The sequence below is a fragment of the Epinephelus moara genome, chromosome 2, assembly GCF_006386435.1.
Source record: "Epinephelus moara isolate mb chromosome 2, YSFRI_EMoa_1.0, whole genome shotgun sequence".
Lineage (NCBI taxonomy): Eukaryota > Metazoa > Chordata > Actinopteri > Perciformes > Serranidae > Epinephelus > Epinephelus moara.
This window is the reverse complement of record NC_065507.1, coordinates 27530946-27553679: the sequence shown is the minus strand read 5'-3', so window position 1 is coordinate 27553679 and position 22734 is coordinate 27530946. Positions and strand designations below refer to the sequence as shown.

The 22734-nt window shown below is 42.5% G+C and overlaps 1 protein-coding gene across 4 annotated transcripts in view; it reads left to right on the top strand.

Moving 5' to 3' along the window:
• pitpnm3 (PITPNM family member 3) overlaps positions 1-22734 on the top strand; it is a 129329-nt gene that overhangs the window by 81155 nt on the left and 25440 nt on the right. For all 4 annotated transcript variants that reach the window (XM_050060243.1, XM_050060258.1, XM_050060236.1 and 1 more), the window contains exons 7-11: positions 3999-4188; positions 5887-6009; positions 7991-8178; positions 17357-17514; positions 18235-18405. In XM_050060243.1, the coding sequence (XP_049916200.1) occupies positions 3999-4188; positions 5887-6009; positions 7991-8178; positions 17357-17514; positions 18235-18405 (830 nt within the window). The remainder of the gene's footprint in view (positions 1-3998; positions 4189-5886; positions 6010-7990; positions 8179-17356; positions 17515-18234; positions 18406-22734) is intronic.

Genomic DNA, 22734 nt, shown 5'->3' with positions numbered 1-22734 from the left:
TCATGTCACAGGCAGTTTCTTAATTTTGAGAAGAGGTGCACCTCTATCACATAGACATGCACAAGTGTAGCTCAACAGTCTATTTACCACCACCTTTAGACTGTATATAGACCTAGAAAAGCAAAAAACATTCTTGGGTTGAATATTTTCTACCTCCTTTATATAATTCCCCACTATCCCTCTAAGGGGAGATTCTGCAAACTTTGTTTTTGTGACACCTCGTGGAACATGGCAGCTGTGGCTGGCGAGACGGTGTTTCTGTTGGTCTCACACACATTTTTTTTCTCACCTGCACCCACTTGATATTTTGGTGACTTGCTGTGAACTTGACTTTGCCCAATACGGGGAGGAGGCGTAGCAGGGGGGCATGTCAACAGCAATCAAGGGCACAGTGCAACTTCAGTATCGCTGGTGCTTTTGCTTGCAGCACTCACCTGCTCAGAGCAGGTCAAAGATACAAACTACAGTTGTGCTCTGTGGTTATTTTTTAGTATGGTTGTAACCTGAAAGCATGTATACACAGCTCTAAGGTTTACCAACCACTGTGCGGATGATACGTTTTCCAATTAGATTTTCACATATTTCTGTCAAACTGAAAAGGTTTACTTGGAAAGCTTTTAATCCATTGACTCTGGTGGCTGATGTAAATAATCACCCTTCAACACAGATCTGTCACTGGTTGCTCTTGTGCTGGCAGTGGGGATTGTGGAGGTGGCTTTATCCACTGTAGGTGTCATAGACTCACTAGTGAACACTGTGTTGCTGGAAGCACAACAATCGCATCAACTGTCTGTCGTCTTCCCAACAGGTTTCACAAAGCCTGCAGCTTGGTATCTTGTAATTGCAGCAGAAATTGGCTGTGGCTGCTGTAAACTGCTGTATGTGGCAGTGCAGACTCATGGCTGTAACTAGAAAGCATAGATAATAGATAAATAGAAGATTAATAATAGATTAATAGATAAAAGATTTTTTTAGGAAAAGTTCTCAAACTTGCAGTTTAATCTGGATAATTGGAGATCCTTTGGTCCTGAAAACAGGAATATAATGAGAAGATTTACACAATCACGCAATCAGTGTAAGCAATCAAGTAAATGGCTTGATTTGAATATACAACGGGACATTCACAGTCAGTGAAGGAACATTAAGTTGCTCCCAATTGTTCAGAGACTAGATGAAATATTTTCATTTTCTTGCATGGGGTATTGTGGCCATGGCAACACAATGTTTGGCTCTAATTAAAGGAACTTCTTAAATCCCCAGAGGCACAATAGGCATGCTTGCTGTTACTGGACGTACCAATAAATCATGCTCATCACATTAGCAGAAAGACAAGAGCATCTCACCCATTTTGGGACATTTCCTTATTTGTTTATTTAGCTTAGATAAAAAGATTGAATTAATTTAATCTCTTTCAGCTGAGATAGAGTGGCCCAGAATATGTTTAGATTCAGTTCAATCTTATTGTCATTATCCTGTCCCGTACAACAAAACACAGGGCATTAAACAGGTTAATTCAAGTGTTCACTGTTGTATACACTTTAATTTACCATATGTGTAGATGGTTGTAATAGTACATGAGCTAACAGAAACAAAGACTAAGACAACAAAGATATAACATACACCTGCAGACATTTCCCAAACTATTTTATTTCCAGGCTGTATCTTGTTGGCTACCGTACTTCCAAGATTTACCAGGGCTTTGCTGGAAGTGGAAAGTGTGCAGAGACAGTAACTTAACTGAAGATAACGAGACCCCTGGGCCCAGGTGTTCTTCATTAGCTAATGAGCTTCAATGCCTGAGATTCTTAAGTACTTTTTGTTTCACTTGGCTGGTGATATTCTGATTTTGTTATTTTATAATCGTCACTACATCCCATTAAAAGGCAAAAAATAACAATTATTTTTCTGCTAAAAACGTTTGCTACTTTTGCCTGTTTTGCCTGTCCTTAAAAAAATGTGGATGCCACCTGTTGCACCCACTCAAACACTGTTGCAGACAAAGTACCCCCCCTCTTGGCAACAGTACTTCCCAATGGCAGTGGCCCCCCGGCAGGATAATGCACCATGTCACACTGCAAAAACTGTTTAGAAATGGCCTGTGGACCATGACAAGAAGCTCAAGGTGTCAACCTGGCTTCTAAATTTCCCAGGTCCCAATCTGCTCAAGGATTCTTGTGATGTGCCGGTGCCCCAGATGTGCCCCTAATCCAAGGTGGGGCCTCCTTGGATCGGACTTGGCTCTGACCTGTCAAGGCATGGACACAGGATCTCTGGGAGTGTCCTGTGGTGTCTGGCATCAGTGCGCTGGCGGCAGATCCATGTAGTCCAGTGGGTCGGGAGGTGGGTTAATGGCACGTGCCACAGATGCTCATTCAGATTGGGATCTGGTGCATTTGGAGGCCAGGTTGACACTTTGAGGTCATTGTCACATTCCTTGGGCCATTATTGAGCGATCTTTGCAGTGTGGCATGGTGCATTTTCCTGCTGGGGGGGGGGGGGACTGCCATTGGGGAGTACTGTTGCCATGAGGGGGGGTACTTGGTCTGCAACGGTGTTTCAGTGGGTGGAACATGTCAGGTGGTATCCACATGAATGCCAGAACCAAAGGTTTCCCAGCAGAACAATGCATTGGAACAAAATAATCAAAGTCATTTGTGTCCTTTTTGTCCTTATTCCAATTTAAGGATCTGGGCACGGAGGGGGAAGCCCTCTGTGGATGTGATAGGCCTTTTTCACGAAAGACATTTTGACTTGTCATAGTAGAAAAGCACAGGTGTGAATAATGAAATTAACGATGGCTGAATACCATTTAGCAGCTATTTTTTCACACAGGCTACTGGTCACCGTCACTCTTCACTGGATCACCTGAGTAGAACAGCGCCATTGTTAGTGTTATTAGTGACACCTGTGTTTTTCCAAAGTCCAAATGTCGGCTGTGAGAAAGGCCGATTTAAGGCTATAAATAAAAGTGACTTTACATGTCAATAGGAGCGAATGGGCATGGTGCCACAGACAGTTATTATGGGAGTTTTAAAGTATTGAAAGACAGATTTCGAATTGTTGGTTTTGGTGTTTTCATGGCCAGGCTGCCCTTTCCTTTACTTACTTTTAGTTTTGGTGTTAAGCTAGGTTAAATAGATCACTTATCTATTTATCTAATGATTATATGGAACAGATGGAATTATTATTGGTCTTGTAATCTAAGCAGTATTGTGTCCCTCCCAAGAAGTTGCATTATATACAATTTTTGCACCAGCATGAGAACTGTCAGCCCTTATTTCTTCAGAAAGGTTGTACCCCTCTGTGCAGTGAGGTGTCCATGGTTTCTGACATATTTCAGCCTTGATGTGGCTTTGGTGCTTCTTCCTGTAAGCAGAGTATCTGATGGATGATGATAGGGTTGACACTGCGGCTCAAGGAGAGAGTGCAGGGCAATGCCATCTTTTACTGATTCCCCATGCTACATAAAGTGTTCTGCTTGAGCTGCATCTGCACTGTCATTGTGACACACACGAGCAAAATACACACACATCCATTAATGTCTACTAAGCAGTAAAGACAAAAAGACTCTGCTCTTATTGCTGTTACCTCTGCAGATTGGCCTCTGTTTTATTCCTTAAGATAACATCCCTTTTCTTCTTATCTTGCTTGTACACACACACACACACACACACACACACACACACACACAGTAGCATTGTGGGAAAGCCTTGCCTCAAATCAGATAGAGTGCATCATGAACAGATTGAATGAGACATAAAGACATTGATTTTATTTACTTTTATTTATCTACTTTATTTGATTTACTTTGATTGTCAACATCATGAACCTAATTCAGTGAACATTATATTAATTTAAATGGAAGTTACTGTGCATTAGTGCCATTTTTCAAAGTTCAAAGACTGTCTTCAGACATTAATTGATTATGCATTCTGTTGTGGTTTTTCATACTGTACCTCCCTTTTCACCCTTTCATCCCCCTCTTCTTCCTCTTCCAGTCTGAACCCATACAGCTATGACGAGAGCTGTGTGTCCAGTAGCGTGGACCACCTGCCCCTTGCTGCTCTCCCCCTCCTCGCTATCGTCTCACCTCGCTACCAGGATGCCGTGGCGACCGTGATTGCCCGAGCCAACCAGGTCTACCGCAACTTCCTGCAGTCGGAGGATGGCCAGGGATTCACGGGTCAGGTCTGTATTAAACTTCTCGTGGTTGGAGAGGAGCGGAGAACTCGTTCACTCGAGTTTCTCATCTTTGAATAATGAGCTGTAGGCACTTTAATAGAAGTCAATGATTGTCAAAGGAAGTACAGATTGCTTTTGAGTGGGCCGTGTAATCTGTTAGCGCTCATGCCCTCAGAGGGCTCCAGATGTCTGTTGTTTAAGCGGACCACTTTTCACTCTCTTGTACATAACAACTACTATGCTCTTTGAAACAAGATGTATTTTCTAGAGAGGTAATGATCCATGCGACGGCTTTTCATAAGTGAGTGTAGTTTCACAGCATTACTGTAGGTTCGGAATGTTGGACAAAACTTCTGTTGGCTTTATAAGTAATAATAACATTAGTTCTGCTAGTGTATTTTAAAAGGCTCATCAACTTTAATGGCAGTTTCCAACAAATAATTGTTGTTTTTCTTTGCTTCATATTTTTTTTTAATCAGCTGCTGCAGTTCAGCTGCAGCTTGTTTGAATGAAACCCCTCAGATTCTCAGGCCTTCAAAGCACATTATTGAGACATACTGGTCAATATAATCCTGATGCCAATCAACAAGTTAATATCCCCAACAGTTTACTACAATAAAGGTAATTATACCAATGCCTTTTATTCTTGATTGGCTCTTTCCAATGGATATATTGGTTGTGATAGGTTGATACTTTGTGTACTTACTTTATGTGCTGCTATGTAATGTAGATATGTGTAAGTCTTCCCCTTCCCACTTCATTTCTACAACTTGGTTTGCTCATTAAGACGATTAAAGTCAACCCTTGTCCTCTAATTACTTTGCAGTATTTTCTCTACAAATCTGTCAATGTGTAATTACCTTTAATATAATCAGCTGAGGGAATTTTCACTCCAACACTTGTGATTTGTAATTATTTATTGGCTGCTGTTGCAGTCGCAGTCATATCGATTGACACGCCACTTAAAGAAAAAAGCAAAGAGTTGTGTTTGGAGCATCTTCACTGCAAAAGTGACACATGTAAGGATAATTTTAAAAAGCATGCACGCTCATGAAGTCAATGCCAATGCTGGCAGAATTGGAACAACAGAAAAACCTTTCTTTATTCTGACTAAAACCCATTTTAGTTCCCTGAAATGACCCCTTTGTAGGTCTTTCCAACTAGTGAGAGATGTAGCTGTCAGAAATTCGCGCTATGTCTGACTTGGAATTACAGAGGCCATACATGAACCGTTTTCCCTCGTGGCTGCTCGTAATTACAGTCTGAATGATATGTTGTGAACATGGCAGGAAAAAAAAAACACTTGATATGTGAGTGTGCTGTTGATGTCCCACAATGCAATCCGCATGGGAAATGGAGGAGCTGCTGACAGCTCAGTAAATTGCGAATGGTGATGACAACTCCTGGACGATACAGCGTAGGACAACAAAAAATAAGAATTACATTTTTAGAAAGACATTCTTTTCTTTTCTCGTATACTGATTAACACATTGCATCACACCTACAAAACTTTTTCTCCTAAGACAGTCAGTATATTGTACATACTGTGTCCTATTGAACTGGGAGACAGCGAGTGTCATGCCGTCCTGCCCTGTGAAATATGTCATTTCTTCATCATCTCTCAAATTGTCCTCTTGCAAAGTCCTTCACTGACTGAGTGCACCATATGTGGAGGCTGTCTAAATTATATATTCTCCCGAGTAGGTATGCCTGATGGGCGACTGTGTGGGAGGTGTGCTGTGTTTTGACGCTTTGTGCTTCAGTAACCACCAGAGGCCTGGCAGCCCCAACAACAGCAGCAGGAACAACAGCACTGAGAGCCTGAAGGTAGGAGCTCACTGTTACATCGATGATATTATGCTGATGCAGCCCCTTCAATGTATGAAACATTTGCACATTCATTCACATTTCTAAAGTGATGTAGTATATAAGCTGACTTTATCATCAAGAGGTGGAGGGGGTATTGGATGGTGTGTCACCTTGGCGAATTGCCTGCCAAGCTGCAGGCTACTGGTCAAGACCAATAAACAGCAGCACTGGTCGTGTTTTAGCGAGTCATTGCTCATTGTTTCCATCAGCTTTTTAGGCTCTGAACAAGGGGTTTTTGTAGCAACCTGTCTATGTTTTTTCCATTGGCTTTTCAGGCTCCTAACGTCATTGTTTTGTAGCGACCCATCTGTGTTTCTCCAGCTGCTTTTTAGGCTCCATATGTGGATGTTTTGTAGCAACCTGTCTTAAGTTTTTCCATTGGCTTTTCAGGCTCCAAACATGGGTATTTTGTAAGACCCCTCTGTGTTTTTCCGTAGGCTTTTCAGGCTCCTAACGTCATTGTTTTGTAGTTATCAATCTGTTTTCCATCAGCTTTTGAGGTTCCAAAAAAGATGTTTTGGAGCAACCCGTCTCTATTTTTCCAGTGGAATTTTAGGCTCTAACATCATCGTTTTGTAGTGACCTGTCTGTGTTTCTCCAGCTGCTTTTTAGGCTCCATATGTGGATGTTTTGTAGCAACCTGTCTATGTTTTTCCATTGGCTTTTCAGGCTCCAAACATGGGTATTTTGTAAGACCCCTCTGTGTTTTTCCATTAGCTTTTCAGGCTCCTTAAGTCATCGTTTTGTAGTTATCAATCTGTTTTCCATCAGCTTTTGAGGCTCCAAAATAGGTGTTTTGGAGCAGCCCATTTGTATTTTTTCTAGTGGATTTTAAGGCTCCTAACATAGATGTTTTGTAGCAACCCATCTGTGTTTCTCCAGCTACTTTTTAGGCTCCATATGTGGAGGTTTTGTAGCAACCTCTCAGCAGAGATAGTGCCATGAAAAGCAGTTGTTTTTTTACAGAGACATCATTGCATTTCCTGCTAGGACAGTGGCACAAAAAGCAGTTGTTTTGTTTCAGCTGCTTTTCGTGCAGCTATTGTGCCCCTAAAACCGGGTATCTTAAGTCAAAACATAATGTTTTCCTAACCATAACCAATTGTTAACCACAACATTGTTGAAACGTTTTAACGTATCTGCTACATAACAACGTGCAAATGCAACATATTCTGGTTAGCTAAAACATTTGCTCTGGTGATTGGGTTGGATGAGGATGATAATGATACATAAACCCGTACTGGGTTCGGGAGACTATAGTGAAGGAAAATTTTACAGTTGATACATGATTAAGAGATCACTGCAACTAATCAAAATTATGCGTATTTCATCATTAGCGGAGCTAACTGTCAAAAGCGTGTCTATGTGGCACCATTGTCTGCACTAGTGAATGAACAGAGACTATCAAAACACAGCAGTCACCTTTGCTATGTCTATTTCCTGTCAGTTTTTCAGCACAACACTTCTATCAAGACAGCCTTTAGAAATGTCACTGAACACAAGAGGCAAAGTCCTTGGCACTGTGTTTTCAGAAGTCTCATACGTGAAAGGTGTAAATAAAAATTGTGTGTGTGGGTAATCTGATGGGCATCTGAGTTTTTCCAGGCACCATTTTTAGCTTTTACTGTGATGTGCATGTAGCATATTCATCATAATGTTTGTGCTGGATTGCCCTCTTGAAGCATCTTATAATTTGATTTTGCTCCTGCTAAATGTCACATGATCCGCACTTTCTGTCTGTTGCTCCCTCACACTCCTCCCCTCCCCTTTGCTATGCAAATCCCCTCACACCTAAAAAGATTCACTCCTTCACAGGTATGTTTTTTCGGTGCATGCCTGGGAACACTCATCAACTCCTGTTGGATGAGGTTTTATTTTCTGGTGCCTTCACTGCTTTGAGGCTTTACAGTATGTTCCACACTCTCCTCTGTCCTCTCAGGATAACTCAGGCCTGCTCGGGGAGTCCAGCCTGGGTCTGAGTTCCAGCAAGAGGCTCAGTAAGAGCAACATCGATATCTCTGCCCCCAATGAAGGACACAGCCAGAGCGGGCTGCCGCTCAGCCGTAAGCAGAGTGACTCATATGATGGAGACACCTCGTCCACAGGCCAGCACAGCTTTTTTTCCAGGTGAGGCAGCACACATGAATTTACCCCCACACAAGGGTTTTATGGTATGACAACATATACTGTAAGGCAATATATTTAGTTGACTGTAGCAGCAAAAACCGTGACATGCTGTTTATATCAAGGTATCTATCCAGTTGCTATCTCTGGATGTATCAGGCCATTAAAGGTTATGTTGAAAAATCAATAAGTGGGATTCATTGTTTATGATTAATGGTTATGTTGGATTTTTCTATAGGAATTTGCATCATTACTGTGAAGTACTTGGATTTTTCAGGCATTTGCTTGATTATCCAAAAACAGACATTCATCTCTGTTTTTTTTAGCAATTGAAACTTTCTGAATTGATTTTCTTTGTTTAAGCAATAAGACACTCAAGGTCGTGCTGTTGTGCACAGCACGACCTTGAGTGTGGTATTTCTTTTATACAACAGTTCTACATTGTGTCATTTATTAACAGTAAAAGTGGCAACAGGTTATGATTTACATGTTCAGTTAACTATTTATTTGGCTCCACCAGCACAAATAGTTTAGCAACTGGACTGTTGCCAGCCAACACACAAACATTCCTGCATACTAGCATGCTACTTTGTGTATCTACATGTTACCACAGGACAGCTACTTTAGGCCCATTTCCACTGAAGAAGTTCCTGGTACTATTTGGGAGGCAGGAACTACTACAGGAACGTCCTCTCGCTCGGCCCTCTCAACCGCCGTGTCTCCACTGAGAGAGCGGAGTAGGAGGAAGGTTCCTGTAAAGTTACCGGGCTCTGGATGTGATATAATCGTTGCGCGACCATTTTGACCGTGGCGACGTAGTGGCGTAGGGACGCTGTTAGCTGTTAGCTGTTAGCCGATAGCGGTGTCTGTTATAACTCACTAAACTCACAAAGTGGCCCGTGAAAAAAATATTTTTTCCAGCAGATGTCTTAGTTACAACATAATTGAGCTAACTGGAGTAGTTTCATGTCGTTTCCGACAACGGGAGGCTTTTAACAGATGACGTCCTGATGTTAGCTTTGCTGCTGCTGTTAGCTGTCCCTGTCAGCTGCAGCCACTGATGCTTTCTAGACATCGTGATTTCCCAAAACTGAATAATTTTTTTATTTTTTTTCCTTAATCCTTTATTAATAGACTTGACATTGCATTACATTAAGTGCAATTATACCAACATATTACAGATCATTGGATGTGTATTTATAACAACGTATTGTTGATTAACATGTTGCTGCTCTGCAACATCCTTCAAAAAGACATTAATAACATGTAAAATGACATAACCAAAAGGAACATAAAATTGACCAAAAAGAACAGAAAATAACTAATATGCTAAGAACATAAGGAAAGAAAACATGTACCAACAATAAGGTGTACGAGGGAAAAACTATACCATATGCCGAACAGCCTGATCAGTTTTGTTATATATCACACATTTAGATCATTCAATACATAGGATTTTACCAATTATTTGAGAGGTCTTAAAAACTTTATTGTTTTTAGTTATTTTGGAGACAGAGGCAAAGAGATATTGTAATTCGATACGAAATAAATTTATGTTAGGTTTAGTCTGAGTGATTCTAGATTTATGAATGTGAAACTTGCCAGTGAGACAGATGGCTTTGAGAGCACAGTTAATATTTTGTACCTCTATATTACAGCTCAGAAACAAGACCATTTCTTCTGATATTGGTGTCAGTGTATTAAAAGCTGAGAAAATCAGTAGAGCAGCATCAGTCCAAAATTCTTGAGAAAAGGAACAAAACTGAATACATACCACACATAGCAACACAAAACTGCTTTGCTAGCTCAATCATGTTGTAACTAAGATATCCGCCGGAAAAAATATGTTTTTCATGGACCGGTTATTGAGTTTGTTTACATGGCGGCGGAAGCTATGAACGAGCTAACCCTCGTCTGCTGAGTTTTTAAAATGCCGGCTATTTTGTTGCTTTCTGATGACGTCACATTCCGCCCTGAGTATATCCAATCAGCACCAAGTAACCCCCAAGCCCCAGCCAGGAGTTTATCGGGGCCGTTCTGGGTACCTACCCCGAGGCAGGGACTTGTTTAGCCCCTGTAAAAGTTCTGGAACTCTGTCCTTCGGGGGTGGTTCCTGCGGTGGAGACACGCATCAACGGTCCCGGCCCCGTAAATTTACCCCAAAGTTCCTGCAATGGAAACGGGCCTTTTGTATCATGTACAATTTATCTGTAGGTTTCCATTTATCGTGTGACCAGTGAAATAAGAGTCTGCTGTCAGTTGCTTTGTTGGCATACGTGTGATGCTGATGAGTTAACAGCTTCATCAGCTATGTTGTGTTGTCATCTGATGCCATATGAGCATACCTGGAGATTTTTTCCATCCCTTCGTCCTTTTCTGATGACCACTCATTATTTAACTCAGATGTTATTTCTAGAAATATGTTCCTCATTGCGGTGCAAAGTTTGCTACGACGACCCTTAATGTAGGCTAATTAACAGTTAACATAATCTTTATGCATAGTTAAAAGTCTCAGTGCTGTTATACTGTATATCAGGACTCATGGAATGCCTCTTGTCCAATTAAATTGCTTGGTCTGAACTAACTGTCGTATCAAATTTCATATATCACCTTATATATGAGTGTCATGACATAGAATTACAAATACAACTTTACCCTTTGCAATATACCCACATTTGCCACTTGGAAAACCTGCATATTTCTTTCTACAGTTATGGTTAGAATTTACAATACTCTGAGTAAGAAAAAGCTCCAGTAAGCTCCGATCAGACTAGAAATGTCAAAAGGATTTCAAAAGGCGTTCAAAGGCAAAATGCATGCCATGTTTTTATTTATTCTCCTTAAAGAAAGCGACCTTGTGTGACTTCGGTGCAAAAACCAACAGCTTTTCTTTTCATTGTAAACATAGCTTAAAATACATTAACACACACATTCATTCACACACAATACAATACATGCAAAGAAAAAAGCCTATAATCAAAATCAGACTGCTTTTTTTTTTTTTTACAACAATGGGTGGTGTAGAAAGGAGAGGCATACACAGACTGTGCACTGGGTACAATCAAACAGTTGCTTGTACAAACGTAGCCTCCCATGTACAGCAAAAGTTTGGTAAATCTGGAAATGCACTGGAGCAAAATGGATTCAGTGTTTTGTGCAAGTCAAAAATGAACACAGTGTCACGGCTCATATATGATTTCCAGCATTTAAATTTGCACAATTTGGCCCAAACCAAAATGTAGTGCACACAAACACCCACACTTTGGCAAAAAGAGCACATGAGACAGACAAAGTAGAAATACTGTCATCCATTTCTGTCAAATAGCATTTGTCAATCACTGATGAGTGTGTAAGGGGTTCATACGATAACCCAGATGTTTCACTGCGGCCCCATCCAGGTTTTACTGGAATGTATCACCCTGTCTCGCCCCTGCTCTTTATCAATATTAGCAGCTTGACTGCCCTGCATGCCTACCTGCCTCTGCTGGACTATAAATAGCCTGTTTGTGCCTGTGCCAGCCAGTTTGTGTGGGAGACCAAGCGCTGTGGGTGATTTCAGCTGGGTCGGGGTGGCTGGAGGGGGTCCGACTGTCATGTTGATGCACTTCAAGCAACCAGTGTTCCCATTCCAAATCACAGGCTTCACCAGGCTTACACCATCACACTAAGGGCTCATTTATGCTCAACATTAAATACAGATCCGGATACGGACGGAGCCTTCTGTCCGTGCTCCGCGTTCATTTCGTCCGTATTTCTACGCTAACATCGTTTGAAACGGACGTATACATTTTCGTACGTAAAGGGAGCATAAATGAGCCCTAACACAGTCACTGCAGAGAGGATCCCATCTGTTCACAGTTATGACACATTGTGTTCGTGGGGTTGCACCTCTCACCTTTCACTTCTTGTTACATTCCTGATTAATCCCAGACGTTGCTGTTTGAAGGGTTGCCTGTGCTCCTGGATTGCTCTTTTCCCCTGCACCTCCCAGTGGATATTCCCAGTCAACAAGAGAGCTTATTAAAATTCATTTTTTACACACATCATCCGGCCTATCAGAATGACCTCCTGCATATCTGTCTACAGCAGCGTCAACTCCTTTTCACATACAGATTGCTCTGCATTGGCTCCAACTGGGTATTGGCTGTGAGATCATGTGCTAATAGTCACAACACCTAAGAGAACCCAGGAGAGAGTGCTCAGTGCAGCAAGCAGTGGGGCTGACGTGTCTTATGTTTACCTTGTCTTTCCCCAATCTGTCTTTGTTAGGGATGTGTTCTGACCAGTTTTATTGATATTCAAACAGATGGTAATAAAACTAACTTCGGAGAAAAAACGAACATCTAAATGGACATAACTGACAAAATTGAGACATCTATTTAGTCTAAAGTGATTAGAAAAAAGATTGTGTGCAGTTAGAGCTCCTAAAAGGCTTTGTGCATGCCTAATGGCCACAAGGAAATCTATTTGCAATACTTTAATAGGTAGGCATCAGCCACAGATCTATTTGCTGCTGCAGTAATGGGCTGGGTATTTTGTTACATGCTATGTGTTTATTGGCCATTATCCCTCATTAAAACACATCAAGCATTTACTCAATAATAGTGAGCCACTATAATATTTGCAGGGGTGGGCAGAAACTCATTACAAGTAATGCACATGGGCTAAAAATGTTTTTCTAAAGAACAAGTACTTTTTAGGTTCCTTTTTTCTTAACTGTACCTCTACTCCATAGCTGAGTATATTTTGCCAGTAATCGACTTATTATTTCGCTGCATTTGCCATTTATACATTTGCTACAACTAGTCTTCTGTAAATGCGGGGGTTGAGTTTTGAGGAGAGGCAGCTTGCAGCGACAATTTGGCCACACTTTTTATATACCAAAATCTAAAAAGACAACAGTTACATAAAGAAGTGCCTGCTGTGCCTTCGGAAAAACACTTTCTTTCTTTTTTTTCTTTTTTTTTTTAAAGATTATTTTTTGGGCTTTTTGCCTTTAATGAACAGGACAGAGTGAAATGCGGTGAGAGAGAGTGGGGGGTGACATGCAGCAAAGGGTTGCAAGCCGGAGTTGAACCTGTGAGGCATTGCCTCTGTACATGGGGCACCAGCACTATCCATTATGCTAGTGACGGCCCCCGAAAAACAGTTTTTAGATGACTTTTAAAAACTGATCTTCTAACCTCTACAAGTACATTGAAGTAAGTTGCACATATTGCAAGTCAAAATGTAGTTAGCTTAGTTGTAGCGACAATAAGCAGCAAGCATGCCTGCTGCTTATTGTCGCTACATGGCAACTCGCGTGAGACTCGAGAACTAGCACCACCACTAGCCATCAGCTAGTCTCGTGCGAGTTGCCATGTAAACACAGCACACCTGCAGGGCAGGCTAACTGACCACGGTGAGAAATGATGCTATAAAAGTCGAGTAAATTAAGTCTTTTCAAGTCAGTTTTGCATGCCGCGGCTTCAGGGCACTTGGATTATGACGGACGAGCCATTCTGACGTTTTTGAAATGCATTAGCTGAGTTTTATTACATTTTCAAAATGTGGGTTCCATGCACTTCAAGTGTAGCTGTTTTTCCGGCTAGCTGTTATCCTCCGATACCCCGAACGAGTTTTGTGGATTAAAAAACTACACTGGACTTCTTGTCGGCATGAAGGTCAGTAAGTCTGTATTTTCATTCTAAAGTGGCCATTTCCTTTAATATATTCAGTGTCATACTTTCGTTTGGTTATGTCATCGAGCTAGTTTGCTGTCTCTGTCGAGAAGCTGCCAATTATTCACTCACTTTACAGCGGGAAACAGCACTTCAAAATAAAAGCTCTGTGCTGGAAATGCACTGTACTTCAAAATAAAGTGTGCTTCTCACAAACTTGACACATTAATGAGTCACTTGTGGTCCATTCAGAATGGACCAGCGACCCACTTTTGGACTCTGACTCACCAGTTGGGAACCACTGCCCTAAAGAATATTAATGCAAAGTAACTTGTGCTTTAAGTAATCATCAACAAGGTACGTTTTTTTTTTTTTTTACTTTTACTTAAGTCACTATTATGGGAGTAAATGTAATTTACTAGTATACATTTTCAGTTCTCTACCCACCACTGAATATTTTTTCATATTAATTTAACATACTGGTAACAATGTGCAGTTAAATGACATATGCTTTAGCTGCAAAAAGGGAAGTTTATCCCCTCCAGGCAGCAAAAATAAGACTTCACTTTCTACACCAACAGGTAATTTATACACCACTGAATGAAAAGTGCACTTGCACTGAGCATGGATTTCTGTTGAAATAAATTTAAAGTTCCTCTGCGGGCATCAATTAAACTCCTAAGAACTCATCTCTGTTCATCAACATCACATATTTAGAAGTGTAGAGGTCCCTTCATGCCTTAAAACGTGTTAGATATAACTCTTCACCTTTGCAGCATTTTGTATGTGTGAATCTATGAATATGCAAATTAGTCCCACCCCTCAGCCATTTGCCTGCAGCTGGAGCGCACCTGCTCACCTTCGACTCTGCTCATCAAACACACAAATTTCTGCTTGTGAACAGCAACAGGTGACATGAGCCTCTGGCTTGACTGCATATCAAACGGCTGATAATGAGTTGCTAATGTTAGATAAACCTTGCTGCTGATCGTCAGCTCTGACAAGTTGAAGTGAAAACTGAACTTACTAAACTTGAAGAAAAAACAGTACATAGCCTGGCTTGTCCTCTGATACCACGGAAGTTGCCGAGATTAGGTTTAGCAAAAATGCTCAGCAATGACATTGACTGCTTATTTTGCCCATTATATATCTTGAAGGATATAAAAGACACCAAATGGACATGTCAGCAAGACTAAAAACTTGATTTTGTACTAGACGGTGTCTTTGACATGTGCATATGGGACACCATGCACATCACTACTTTGCATGTACCTTTCACGTAATGAGTAATTACCCAGTGGTTCCTGTCTCTGCAGCCACTCAGACACTACCAATACTTTTCTCTGAGTTTGGAGGGTGTCATGATTACCCATGAGTGCTGTGATGATGACGTTTAAGGAGGTTTATCGCAAGTCAACAGAGAATGAGTGAGTGAAGAGGAGAAGAGTGTGAGGCACATAGAAGAGGGGCGATGGTGGATTGCAGACCAGGCTGGACGAGGGTGAGTGGCGTGAGCAGGGTTGGCAGGCAGACAGGAAGGCAGATGATCCTGAGGCACAGTTACTAGGCTCTTTCAAGATAAGCCAGGGCTGCACAGAATCTATTACCCTTGATCACCTCACAATGCACGCCAGTGAGATTTGTGTCTGAAGTCATTCCGACTTGCTGTGTTGTTTTGCAAAGGTGCACGATGATAATCTCACGAGATTGAGGCGGCTGGGGTTTTTAGAGTCAGGCGCTGCAGTTGCTCTCAACCGACTTCATGATCCAGGGTATGATGGGAAACACCTGGCTCTCGCTCAACCACATGATGTTTTGTATTAACTTTTTATTTTTGTTTAATTGGAGAGATTTTCGTTTGATTTGAAAGTTTAATCTCCTAACAGAAAACATGTTGTGTGGCTGATGGTGACATTTAGTAGTAGTCAGTCTATTGTATAAAGGTTTGTGTTAAGTGGGATGTGAGGATTCTTAAAATAACACCTGTACAGATGTGAAGCCCTGATTATATCTGACTGATTTTTCATGAAAGCTGTTGTCTTGCATTTCTCTCCTCTGTGTTTATTAATGTTTTTAATTTATTTATGTAGTTTGAGGGGGACAGATCTGCTCTGCAAATTGATGTGATGCTGATGTACACGACAAGTCATGTAAAGTGGAGGCTGAAACATGAACAGAAATTACAGATTGCCTGCAAAGCATTTTAATAGGCTCTTCTGTCACAACTGAAACAATCTGAGACTGTGAACAAGCAGACACATGGGTCTGATAACATTTTAATAAACTGGAATCAGATCTAACAGGATGCAAGTGTTTCTGTGACTTCCTGCGCAGACTGAAGGCTGCTGGAAACTGTCAGGAAACTGTGTGAATTGACTGCGGCTTTTTGTCACCACCTCCTGCAGCAGCCTGATCTCGTCCACTTTCCAGGCGAGGCGCAGTTAATCTCAAACGAGCCTAATGTCTTCACAGTTCCCAGAATTACCTGGACTAGCGAGGCCTGAAACAAGTCTCCACCAGAGTAGCTGAGACAGCTGGGGTTGATTTGCAGAAGAGGCATTGAGCTGAATGTGACTAGGTGTGTGGTGAGCCGTGGGTCAGGAGGGGTGATGAGCTGATTGATGGTAGGTGTGCTGGTTGAATAGGGATTCACAAGCTGGGAGAGCGAGAATGAAACAAACCCTATATAACACACAGAGAATGGTGCATAGGAGACCCTGGGGGAAGTGGGAAAGAAACAAAAGGGGCACAGCCGTGACGGTGACAATGACAGCATTTTGCATCAGTAATTAATTTTGAGAGATAAACAGACAGACCGACAGTTTCTTAACAGCATGGTAGGAATGGACACATTATGAGAGAGAAGACAAAAACCAAAATGGAAGCGGAAGTCAATCAAAGCACTATTGATTTGGCTTTTAAAGATGGCTGGAGACTGTCGGCTAATCCTTTCTCCCATGCAGGACTTAATGGGGAAATGTTGGCTCGCTAGAGAGCAGAGAGATCTCGTCATGGCTGAGACGGGCTACGCTGTTCAAACAGCTGTAAGCGTGATGCAGCCTGTGAAGGCTGAGTGAAGAGCTGCACAGGCTGAGTCATAAAGGCACAGAGCTGACAACGACCCCAGAATGTTAAAACTATCCAGCCTACGGTTGAATCAGGACAAAGCAAAAGCTACACTAACTCATCTCTGTCAAGACCGAGACTTTTGCCTTTCCAACTTCAGTTTGCACATTATTGACATTTAAAAAATTAGATTACCCCTGTTGAAAGGAATAATAACATCCTAAAACTGTCTGAACTGAAGCCACATTTCATGGCTTTCACTTGTTCCTCATTCTTCATAAAAACAGCTTTTGTGATGAACAATATGAAGAACTTTCAAAGCAAACCTGCAGCATATCAGTCTGATGTATGCACTTGAATGCTTACTACAACCCAATCATCACTACGTTATTGCTGAATAAACCACTTTCACAAAATCCTCACTCGCCTTCCTCCTGTCTATGTCTATTCCCCAGTTTGATGAAGGAGGGTGTGGAGCTTCGTGGTGGCAGTGGCACCAGCCTGGTGTTGAACCCTGGTCGATTTGACTTTGAAGTGTCAGACTGCTTCCTGCTGGGCTGCCCGTTAGGCCTTGTGCTGGCCATGAGACGCACTGTGCTGCCTGCCGTCCAGGGTAAGACTGGAAACACATATGTAGCATTCACTATGTTAGAATGCAGTTCATATCAACGCCTGAGTGTGAGTGCAGTATGAGCACAAGCACTCGCAGATAACAGCAGCTTGTCTCCAGTTATTTTACTTTCCATTTGGGCTGTTATTGTTAAGGTGCACTTACCCCTGAAGCACTTGCCTGCACTAACCGGTGTAAGAGGCGCTATAGAAATAAAGTTTGATTGATTCATTGATTGATTGAAATGTGACTGCAGTGAAATGACACAGCTGGATTGTCATTTAAGTTTTTCAGTAAGAATAATCAACGACTTTTAAAAGGATCTGATTAATTTAACCTGGATTTTACCCCTGCATTACAAGAAAACTATTTTTTTTTTTTTATTCCTGATAAAAAATGAATAAATAGATAATTACTGATGATAAAAAACTGATGGTGGACACCCTAGACCCCTTGTGTTATTGTGTCCCCTCCACTTCTCAATCCAAAGTTACACCCTTGCCTGCTCCACTCTTTAATATAGTTTGCTATGAACAAAGTCCTCTTACGGCGAGCACTTACATAGACAGTTAGAAAATGCTAAATTAAAGGTTATTATCATCTAGAGTTTTGTAATTCTACCTGTGGCATTTCCAAAATACTCATGGGCACAGCCACACTTCACTTGTCTGCTTCACAATGTCCCTAATGGATTTGCCTGTCCATTGTGTTTGTGACCCTCAGTGAGCCAGCTACATCCAGCCTGCTCTCAGATTTTCAACCTGTTTTACCCTTCGGACCCTTCAGCCTCCAGACTGGAGCCGCTATTACAGCCTCTCTTCCACAAGTTGCCACCCTTTGCTGTGCCGCGCTACCAGCGCTACCCTCTAGGAGATGGACGCACAATGCTCATAGGTAAGATGTGTGATTTGACCCTGGAAATCAATTTACGAGTGTCGGGGGACGCGAGGGTAGCACCTGTTGAATATTTCATTGGTTAATCTATTTTCTGGTATAACTGTAGCCATATTAATGACCTTTTGGATTCTGCATTTCAAAGCTGGTGTGAAATCTCTGAGGAATTATGTTAGTGAGACTCGATTAAAGGGGCACAGAGATTCTATGACACAGTAATGTGAATTTTCACAGACGCACATGTGGAGCCTCAATCCAGTTTGTGTGAGCTTGCCCTGCAGAGGGAGAGCTAAATCCTGCCCTCAGGCTGGAAGTTTGTAGTAATTATACTTCATTTTCTTGTGGGGCAGTACCTTTAGCCTGCCACTGTTCTCTGAGGATCAGCCACAGTATGTGAGATATTAGTCTGCTAGATATGGCACAGCACTGCTGTAATCCCCCCAGAGGGCCTGGTTGTAGAGACTGAGTCCTTAATGAGCCACTGATTTATTTGAAGCATGTTTTAGCCCACTTTTGGGACATAGAGACTCGTTCTAAACTGCAGCGATGACGCATTGCCTGGTTCCCCTGGCCCTCTATCCACCTACCTCACTGAAAGAAAGTAGGGCAAGGACTGATCTCTCGAGCTAACAGCCTGCAAGCATGAGCTCAGATCAGAAGATAGGGCTTTGTGGTTTGGTTCACGGCTTTAAGAAATTCAAGACCCTTTTACTCAACATGCAATCATTAGAAATATGTATACCGGCCTATTTCCACCAGATGCGTGTTGGTTGCGTCTCCTCTCCGGCACGGCAGCGGAGCCGATAGGATTCAGTTCTAGGCAATGTGTGTGTTTCCACCGGCTGCGGCTGTGCTGCGTTCCGGCTCCGTCTCAGCTCCGGCACTCCGGAGCCCTCCGCAACAGATACGCAGGACTTCTATTTTTGCCGGACGCCGGAGCACAACGCAGCAATTCAGCACAGAGCAGATCGTGCGGGGCAGGAAGTCGTGCACAGAAACAAAATAAAACATCTGGTTAATTTTCAAAATAAAGTACACAGTGTTCACAGCGGATCATATTTCCCTGCACTACACCTTGAAAACTACATAATGGGCAGAGGCAGGCCTGAAGTCAACAGGTCAGAGGTTTTCAGACGTCATTTCACCCCGTTGACACCATGGACGAGGAGATATTAATCATGGCAGTGCACCGAGATGTCTTCGGCGGAGCTGCACCGCTCCGCACAGCAAACGCAGCTGGTGGGTATTGACGGATGGTGGAGCACGCAGCAGATAACCAGCGCTGCCGTTCCGCAACGGACACACATCCAGTGGAAATCCGGCGTAACTCGAAGCACATTTGTCAAATATGTCAAATTTGCCATAGTGATAGGGTGATATTCCCAGTTTGCTTTCAAGTATGCTTCTTACTGGGTACCCTGCAATACAGTATATTCTTAAGTAGGATAAAAGCAGAAACAGATTATTTAAAAGAGTACTGGCTAATTAAATTAAGCCCCATTCAGACATCTTTGTTATGTAAATGGTGTGGCAGTTCTACATAAAAAATTTTAAAGTAATTATGATTATGTAACTCAATTGGTTTGGTTGTCAGTTCTGGGCTACTGTAGAACAGCATGGAGTGCTCTGTGAAAGAGGACCTGCTCCATATGTAGATATACACAACTCTTTATAAGGTAATGAAAACACAACAATCCTTTTTTTTTTTTTCAGGTGATTATAATCTAATGAAAACATAGCTATGAATATTATATGCCATTTCTGCCAGTAGTTGCCCCTGAATACAACACACTGGACCTTTGAGATCACTGTATGTTTTCCACATAATCATCCTGTATTTGTACTAAGTGAATAAAATCTATTCAAAAAACTGTGATTAGGGTCCTGCAGGACTCAACACAAATCTCACGGGAGCAGATAGTTTTAACTTTGCTGCAGGTTGGAGGGTGCAGTCAAAAAATGAACTGCAGTTCCCATTACCTGTTGGAATACAACAAGTCTGCCTCTTTACCGGCCGTCTTTGTGTGCAGGTGTAAGTCAGCTGTTGCAAATGCTTTGTCCATTCTATGAGAGATAATAGAAGAAGTAACAATAACCCTATCTGGAATGTTATTTACCTGAAACAATAGCACAGAATGTTACAAACATTTGCATTTGTGCAGATAAGGGTTGCAATAATTACATATGTAATTACATTTACTCACGTTAAATGTAACAGACAGTCGTTTGGCGGCCACGGTGAGCCCCCCAGGCTGCCAGTGTGGGCGGGAGCAGACATGCAAAATTCAGGAACAGGCAGGAGTAGGACACACACACTGCAGGAGCGGGAAGTAATGGCCAAAAATCCAGTGGGAGCAATCAGGAGCGGTAATAATAAAACAGTCCCACGCAGGACTCTAATGTGAAGTTGTAGTGGAGATCACATAATAGAAACGGACAGTAATGGACATTTGCGTAATGGAAACTATGTTTGAATGCCAGCAGCCATTACTTCTACGGACAGATTAAGCGAGTAATGTTACATATTCGATGTCAGAAACGAGCTTCACCAAGTAACTAACTCATCACTTACTTGAAACCATTGCGCTGTTCCTCACAATCTGGATTTGTTTGCTGAGCGTGTTTCACTTTTATGTGACCTGTGTTCAAAAAATGACACACAATATTAAATAACGCAGTGTTTTTACCTCTGTAAACTGGATGCCCAAGCTGTGATTTATTAATTTAATCATGTTCAGCCAGTCCCCATGCGGGATGCTTGACGCCTCTGAGAACCGGTGGTGCAGATAAAGGTGATGGAGTGTAAAGGCAGACACACAGCGTAGGCTTGCAGCTATACCGAGTTTTAATTATGGGCCTGCATCGCCGTTTCATTGATCGGGCTTGGATGCTGTCAAATTATGTGTTAAATTAAAAACCATAGACAGGTGCACGCAGGCAGACGCAGACACACAAACACACTTGCTCATGCAGACACACAGAAGAAACAGTGGCACACATCACCCATTTCCTGCTCTGTAATATGGTAATTAGAGTTTATGAAGGCATGGAAAGCCAATCAAATCAAGCTCCTGTGGGTATGACTTTGACATCAACACCCGTCAACAGTGGATCTTTTATTATGATGAATGCTGCTAATATAGAGAGAACGAGCTGTCCTACTATTGATTTCCAGCTGTGTGTTCAATGGGAAATACGATTGCCCAAGACAGCACATGGAATTATGGTAATTCCTATCAGCATTGATCACTTGGCTAACAGTGCTCTAATGTAAAGATGGTGGTGTATCCTTTGCTCACCATGAAATTGTTCCCTAATATGCTAGTTTGTGTGGAGGCTGAGAGCGGGGCGAGGACTGGAGGGGAGGGAGCTGAGTTAAAAGTCTCTCTCCGTCTCTTTTAGTCACAAAGACATTTCAAGGCCAGAGTGCAATCATCCTCCCTCTCCAGATGCATTCTTTGATTGTCCTTACTTTTACTCGTGTCATCAGCTGTTTGACTCTCTCCTGCTTCATGCATAAATCTCATCTCTCTGTTTGTTTAAAGGGGCAATAAGCGAAATCGTTTCACCGCTAGGTTCGCTGTTGTGCACTGCCTGTAGAGCAAAACAAAGTGTGTCATGAGCCACTCCTCGCTCTACCTCTGCTCTCCAACACCGCCCCCCACCCCACTCGCCTCGTCTGTGCCGGCAAGACGAGTACCACAGCACGGACTATCACATCCAGACAGTCCCGGTGTTTCTTCCGCAGGCTCCGCTTCACTCAGCTGCCTGATATACCCGCTGCTTCTTCCCAATTAACCTGAATAACAAACCAGGGCTCGGTGCTCCGGTTGGATCCAAACGGAGAGCCGCTAGCTGGGAAGCTAGCGGAGGCTAACTGGTTGTGTTTCCCTCCGGTCATGCTGCGGCTAATGCTCCGCTAGCCGCTCCCAGCTAGCTCCTGTTTGTTATTCAGGTTAAAGTGGGAAGAAGCAGCGGGTCTGTCAGGCAACTGAGTGAAGTGGAGCCTGAGGAGGAAGCACCGGTTAGCCCCGCTTTCACTGCAGGCAGATTCACTCACCACAGGGGCGAGGAAATAAAACCTAAACAGCCAGCTTAGTTTAGCAGTTAGCAATGTCTTTCACTCACTCTCACGTTAGCACTACTCGGCTACCACGCTAACGCTCCAACTCCAACTGAGCCGGGAGCCGGCTACCACGCTAACGCTCCAACTCCAACTGAGCCGGGAGCCGGGCTCACGGTCTCACGGAGAAGTGTTGGAACGTTAGCATGGCAGCCCATTAGTGCTAACGTCCCCACGCTTCTCCGCCAGGCTCAGTGAGTCGGAGC